Source organism: Gadus macrocephalus, chromosome 16 (assembly GCF_031168955.1).
Source record: "Gadus macrocephalus chromosome 16, ASM3116895v1".
Classification (NCBI taxonomy): Eukaryota; Metazoa; Chordata; class Actinopteri; order Gadiformes; family Gadidae; genus Gadus; species Gadus macrocephalus.
The window spans coordinates 9,549,384-9,556,883 of NC_082397.1; the positions used below are offsets into that span (position 1 = coordinate 9,549,384).

The following is a 7,500-nucleotide window of genomic DNA, read 5'->3' on the forward strand; positions in this document are numbered from 1 at the left end:
GCACAATATTGCTCTGAATTGATTGAACCTTTTTCATTTTTTTATTATCGAATTTGGTTTGAATTGTGAGTCTGCTTGGCAGAGACCCCTTTCCAGTAAGTTTTTTTTATAAATATACAAATTCACTGCTACAACACCAACATGTTTTGTATTACAATTTCTTTTTTTTTCATTTAGCATACGCTTGTATCCAAAGGGATACATTTTTTCTATTTTCTCGACTTTCCTTCCCCCAACTGCCTCTTCGAATGGTCGAGTGGAACAATCAACTTCTGAACACACGCATGCATCCTCTCGTATTTATGAATGATGAGACAATGTTTGTATCCACTTTAAACAATCTGAATGCATTGCCCCAGAAAGGGCAGAGTTAAGCTGTATTTTCTGATTCATTGCGGAGATAGTCGACCGATTTGAAACTCGTTCGCGCGTGTGGAGGAAGCTTTCGGAGAGGAGAACATAATAAGTGGTTTCATTGCCGGCCAGCCTACATGGTTTTGATTTGAAACCTTTACAGACGCTTTGTTACATTTTACCACTGCTGGCCGATTTTTCGGTGGCAGATTATTACACGCATACAGATCTCCAGCACATGAAACAAATGCGAGCGAGAGTGAAACGCCCGCTCGCCCGGATTTAAGCTTGTCTGCCGTCCGACTTTAGATACTAATCTAAAGCCTGATTTGTGAGAAAAGAACGGATGTCACCTGGTCTAACTCAATATTCTGTCGGCCAGATAGAACACCTCACATATTATCCTGGAAGCTGTAAGATATTAGTATTTACTTGGGTGCTACGAATCCCTTAAGACACTGTCATCCAGGTAATTTAGGTGCAGAGGATTAGGCATGTTACTCGTTGATGCGTACTGGTCGGCTGGTCCTTTTGGCTGAGGGGCGACCACCTCAGTCACTAATCTATCCTGGCCTTTATCTTGAGGACTGCCCCTAAATTTGAGATGATAAAACCTACAAGGTTATATTTTAAAGTAAAAACAAAGCCAGTACCCCATGGTTTGTTGATGAGGCAAAACTTCAGTCCAGCTATACTGTTTTGCCATATTTTGGTTAATCAAATATAATGGCTCCCACTGAGCACTAATTCTTCTTCCGTCTTCTCTCTTAGGGGTCCTGGAGAGAACAGTGGAGGGGGAAGCGATGGCTCTCACCAAGGCCAAGACCCTGTACAAGTCCTGCACCAATGAGAGTGAGTCTGACCCTGTCCCCACATAACCACGTGCACACCCACACCCACAAACACACACACACAACCACACAAATCACCCTACTAAAACGCACACCCACACACACACAACAAAATCCTACTACATATACAAACACACACACACAAACCTTCTACATACACACATGTCCCCACATAACCACGTCCCCACAAAACCATATCCACTTATATATAAGTGTTTACTATAGTGTGTTAGCTCTGTTTAAAGTGAGCTGGCTGCATCCCACACTGTTTAAAGCTTTACATAAATAAGTAATTATAGATGAGGATTTTTACCAAAGGCATCATAAATAATGGATTTAGGGTCAGGGTGAACAGTATATACAAGCAAAGCAATCGTACACTTATGTTTGACATGAAAATAATCACTGTTTAGTAAATTATTCAAACCCAATGACTGTTTGTGTTTGCTTTTGTTTTGCACGGGTGGATGTGTAGCCCTGATCGAGCAGCGTGGAGGGGACCCCCTGCTGGCCATGCTGCCTGAACTGTTTGAGTGGCCCATGGCCGTGGATAACTGGGAGACCCATTATGGTACGTGGGCTTTCCATTAGATAGAGCCAGCGCCATCGACTGGCAACTCCCTGCTGTCTAAATGACCTTATACTACGGTATGGTCGATTACTGGATTCTGATTGGGCAATAAGGTTCCAAGGGTGTGCATTATGTTTTAATGACGGGCAAGCAATGCAGAATAATATGTTAATTACAGTGGATTAAGTTGATAAAAATACAATAGCAAGTACTTTCAGCAGTTATAGATCAAAGTAAGTAACATTATTGTCGCTTACTATGGTGTAAGTGGAATAAACCACTCCGGGGTGTCCTGTAATTGGATAATAAAGTACATTGGTGGTGTTAAGCATAACCACCCCCGTCAGAGTGGTGTATTCCTGACTTAACAGGCATCACATCTCCACCCTGTCAGAGTGGTGTAGTCCTGACTTAACAGGCATCACATCTCCACCCTGTCAGAGTGGTGTAGTCCTAACTTAACAGGCATCACATCTCCACCCCCGTCACAGTGGTTTATTCCTAATTTAAAGGGACAATGTGTAATATTTTACGTCAATTATTACCTCAAATCAACGTATTCATTCATAAATAAGTCCTCATTGGTGTAAAATTATCTCTGCCAAAAATCTCACTTATCCTCCTGAGCGAAGAATAATTAATATGTAGTTACATAGGACGGGTAAGCTTCATGGAGGCTTCCATGTTCTTCCGGTCTATGAACTGCCGAGAGGGACAAAAAGCACTAAGTGGTACAGGAAATGCAAACGCGTTTTCACTCTGAGCCAGCGTGAATGATGACTGAAATATCACTATCTTGCTAGAGGAGTAATTACTCATACATCATTAGCTTACACTAATGATTCGATGCGGTTTGAAATTTGTTTGAAATGACGAACCTCATCATCACTCGAATGACTCGATGAGGTAGTATTGGATGTCATGACACAGCTTCGTGGCACATACTGCCCACCGTCGTTTTTGAACAAGCGAGCACTATTAGTTTGAATGCAATATACGATTGTACCACTAGATGGGAGTAATTTTTACACAGTGTCCCTTTAACGAGCATCACATCTCCACCCCTGTCAGGGTGGTGCAGTCCTGACTTAACGGGAACTTCATCACCCAACCCCGTCAGAGTGGTGTATTCCTGACACAACGAGCATCACATCTCAACCCCCTGTCCGAGGGGTGTACTCCTGACTTAACTGGCACTACTTCTCTCCCCCAGGCACGGACTGGAGGCTGGAGGATGCCATCGCCCAGCTGAACGTGAAGCACGCAACACAAGTCGTGCTGAACTTCTTCGTGGGCCCCGATGACAGGGACTCCAACGCGCACATCATTCATGTAGGTGTGCGCCTGTAATGGACATCCGGTCTTGAAGCGGTAGTGTGGAGACTGGTGGTGTCGCCTCCACCACCGCGGAAGGTTCGGGTGCTGTAGCAACTCCTGGAGAATGAGGAGGAATCTGTATTGGTGTTTTTTATTAAATTACAAAAAAACAACAATATCGTTAACATCGTAGAATAATTATCGCGTAAAAGTCATATTTAAGATTCATCTTGTATTTAGAATAAAAAAAGGCCCAAGTCAAATAGATGACTCAGGCAGATACTGATTATGGAATGTAAAAAGCACTCTGATTGGCTAAGAATATAGCCAACGAGGCCCAGTGAATCAGCAGTGCTAGGAGAGTAGAGTTAGTTTAGATGTCACAATTTGGCCAAAATATGATTTCGGCAATTATGCTTTGAGGCTAACGATCAGTTATAGAGTATCTATTTATTTTTTTGTGACTACCATTTCAAAATAATCCATTATTCTTTTGCCAATATTATATAACACATGAATATTGAGACGATACAAATGAAACTGAACGGAGTAACATCCTCCAGACTGTGTGAAGATGTGGGGGCAGAGGGGCTGGCGATGTGTAGCGGCTCGTCTTTTATCCTACCTGTTGCCACGGGTTTTGGTTCATTCTTGAATACAGCACAGTTTCTCGTCGAATGCTTTCTATTGGTTTGTTCTGTCCACAGTTTGACCAGCAGTCAAGCCTCGGCCTCTTATCCAGAGATTATTACGCCTGCACTGGACCTTATACAGAGGTACGCCTCAGGTTACCACACATACAGACACGCACGCACGCGCACACACACACACACATACACACCCACACACAAACACACGCACACACATGCAAGCACACGCATGCACTCACACAAACACATGCACATAAAGCAAGCAGATACACACACACACACACAGGCACACAATCACACACACACACACACACACACACACACACACACACACACACACACACACACACACACACACACACACTCACACACTAAGACTCACCGACACGCAGGCACACAAATAAACCGCAAGCACACACACACGCACCCACGCATATGCATGCACTCACACATGCACATGCACATAAAGCAAACAGGTACACAGACACAGACACAAACACAGGCACAGAAACACACACACACACACACACACACACACACACACACACACACACACACACACACACACACACACACACACACACACACACACACACACACACACACACACACACACACACAGACACACGCACAGACAAACACACAAACACACACCCAGATACACACCAGCCTCCGACTCCCTTGCGGGACCTTCAGGACCGGCAGTAAATCCTGATTCAAATCAAGGCAACACAAAGGGACAAATCGGGTTCTGTCCAAATCCAAACCATATGTTTGGCACTCGCTGAGACATCCTACGACCTGGTCTAATTTTATAGTTTACCAAAGTCTCTGTTTTATATGCTCAAAGCACCAGTTATTTGTCAAGCCTAGCCTGAGGTGGATCACAGCACGAATTTGGGATGGTTTCCATTAACCAGTGACCTTTCTTCTTTCCTGAAAATAATGGGCGGATTTGTTGAACCAATTACTACTTTGTGTGTGTGTGTGTGTGTGTGTGTGTGTGTGTGTGTGTGTGTGTGTGTGTGTGTGTGTGTGTGTGTGTGTGTGTGTGTGTGTGTGTGTGTGTGTGTATGTTTGCTCTATGTGCATGTGCGTGTGTGCGTGTATGCCTGTGTGCATGTGTGTGTGTGTGTGTATACTTGTGTGTATGTGTGCGTGTGTGTATCTATATCTGTGTGCCGGTGTGCATTTGCGTGTATGTGGGCACGTGTGTGTATATGCGTGCGCGCGTGTGTATGAATGTTTGCTCGCTTGTGTGTGTCATGTTTTTCTGCATGTGTGCTTGCGCAAATGTGTACGCGTCTGTGTATGTGTACATGTGTGTGTGTGTGTGTGTGTGTGTGTGTGTGTGTGTGTGTGTGTGCGTGTGTGCGTGTGTGCGTGCGTGTGTGTATGTGTCTTTGTGTGCTCCTCAAGGTATGCCGGGCATATGAGCAGTTCATGATTGACCTGGTGAAGCTAATCCGTAGCGACCGCGGCCTGGCCGTCAACGAGAGCAGCATCAAGGAGGAGGTTGCCAGGGCCATCGAGCTGGAGAAGGACATCGCTAACGTGAGAACACTGTGCCTCCACCATAATTACTTTCCCCCCCTCCCCCACCAACGTCTCACTGTTGACCCATCCAAGGCGCAAAATGTGAAATAGAAGTCGTTTATCGAGCTCTTACAACCGGGGGGAACTTTGCTTCCCAACCGGGATTGCTTTCCTCAGAAACACCGGTTGTACGAGTTTATCACCCTCGTACAACAGGGGACGCTTTGACTGCCTTTGGCCGATCCCTCCGTTAGCTCTCGTCTGACCCGTTCAGAAGAAAAGTTGCATTGAAACACACGGCGAAGAATACTGCCAACTACAAGGCGCTAGTCTGCCCCTCCCCCACACCACGCTGATGTGCTGGTTGTAACCAATAAGAGGCTCAGATCCTTAGACGCAAACTATCCCAAACTTTGCATGTTGATTCGGACCAGACACCAAAAGCTTCCAACACAGCTGAACACAACGAGCAAATTTTGTTCCCGAACTCGTCCGAGTCTCCCCAAACGTTTCAGATGGCCAACGTGAGTTCAGGGGATTCCTGGTGAGCGGCTCGCTGAACACACAAGCTGCTCACCAGAAATACCCTGGAATGCGTTGATGCCTGACCGTCCGCGGTTGTCCACACTTCCCTGTGTGCCGGTAGTCCGGTTGGTCCCAGTCCCTCGCTGCTTCCTTACCTCTGCCCGGCGGTGGGCTCTAACAAGGCAGCCCCGGCGTTCTGACAGTATCGGCGGCTCAGCTCTCCAGCTGCCTCCCAGCTCGTTTGTTAGTGTTGGCGCTGCAGCCGGCCCACGCGCCACGCTGGTATTCCCAACCAGGAACGCCGGGAGAGGGGGCAATGTTGTTACGACACTGTTTGCTTTCTAGTTCATATTTGATCCGTGACTAACTCTTTATTTACTGTATATATTTTATCTCCCCCTATTTCTCCACATCCATCCTCTCTCTCTCTCTCTCTCTCTCTCTCTCTCTCTCTCTCTCTCTCTCTCTCTCTCTCTCTCTCTCTCTCTCTCTCTCTCTCTCTCGGTGTGTAACCTAGGCGACTGACACACTGGAGGAGCGCAACAACCCGGTGCTGCTGTATAATAAGATGAAACTCAGTGATCTCAACACAAACTTCACCCTGGAGGTCGAGTCACAGGTGGGAACAGCTCCCAATCTGTCACAGTTCATTTTTCTATTTCCTCCAGATCATCTGCGACCCTTAGCCTAATGTTCCTCTCTCCCTCCGCTCTGCATGACCCTGGGGGGCTCATCCGAACAGGTGTTTGACTGGAGCTACTTCACCGCCAAAATCATGGAAACAGTCAACATTTCTGTTCCCGAGTCTGAGAACATTGTCAACTACGCTCCAAACTATTTCAGACGGCTCCAACCTGTCCTGGCTTTATACTCTAAGAGGTCTGTGTGTGTGTGTGTGTGTGTGTGTGTGTGTGTGTGTGTGTGTGTGTGTGTGTGTGTGTGTGTGTGTGTGTGTGTGTGTGTGTGTGTGTGTGTGTGTGTGTGCGCGTGTGTGTGTGTGTGTGTGTGTGTGTGTGTGTGTGCGTGTGCACGTGTGCACGTGAGTGTGTGTGTGTTTCTCTATGAGTGTGTGTGTGTGTGTGTGTGTTTGTGTGTGTGTGTGTGTGTGTCCTTATGTGTGTGTGTTTCTCTATGTGCGTGCATGTATTCAACACAGTCTCACTGCGTCTAATGAAGACGCACAAGGACCCCCTTTGCGTCAACGCCAAAAGCCACTGAAAAGCTTTGATTTTTGACGAACTCGGAGTGAGACTCCATTGGTGTGTGTGTATGTGTGTGCGTTTGTGTGTGTGTTTCTCTATTTGTGCGTGTGTGTGCGTGTGTGTGTATGTCTTTGTGTGTGTGTGTGTGTGTGTGTTTCTCTGTGGATGTATGTGTGTGGGGGGGGGGGGGGGCTGGATCAAAATGTACATAATAATTGAATTTCTTTGAATGAATGTATTTTCTGCTTGGCCCCGCAGAGACCTCCAGAACTACATGGTGTGGCGCTTCGTCATGAACATGGTGGTGGACCTGAGCGCCGCTTACAGAGACACCAAGAAAGCCTTCCGCAAAGTACGTCAGCAGCAACATTACCATATACCACCCAACCGTGAGGCCGATCCAATCTGCACCGTTCATCATATCCCTCTTCCCATACACGCCGTATCCTATTTAGCAGTTAATTGGCCGACGCCTTGATGTAAACCCATACTGT

The 7,500-nt window shown here is 46.4% G+C and overlaps 1 protein-coding gene across 3 annotated transcripts in view; it reads left to right on the plus strand.

Annotated features, from left to right (window-relative positions):
• LOC132474254 (neprilysin-like) overlaps nucleotides 1-7,500 on the plus strand; it is a 31,655-nt gene that overhangs the window by 15,363 nt on the left and 8,792 nt on the right. For all 3 annotated transcript variants that reach the window (XM_060074831.1, XM_060074832.1, XM_060074833.1), the window contains exons 5-12: nucleotides 1,126-1,206; nucleotides 1,681-1,776; nucleotides 2,990-3,108; nucleotides 3,801-3,869; nucleotides 5,163-5,297; nucleotides 6,322-6,423; nucleotides 6,547-6,683; nucleotides 7,265-7,358. In XM_060074831.1, coding sequence (XP_059930814.1) covers nucleotides 1,126-1,206; nucleotides 1,681-1,776; nucleotides 2,990-3,108; nucleotides 3,801-3,869; nucleotides 5,163-5,297; nucleotides 6,322-6,423; nucleotides 6,547-6,683; nucleotides 7,265-7,358 — 833 coding nt within the window. The remainder of the gene's footprint in view (nucleotides 1-1,125; nucleotides 1,207-1,680; nucleotides 1,777-2,989; nucleotides 3,109-3,800; nucleotides 3,870-5,162; nucleotides 5,298-6,321; nucleotides 6,424-6,546; nucleotides 6,684-7,264; nucleotides 7,359-7,500) is intronic.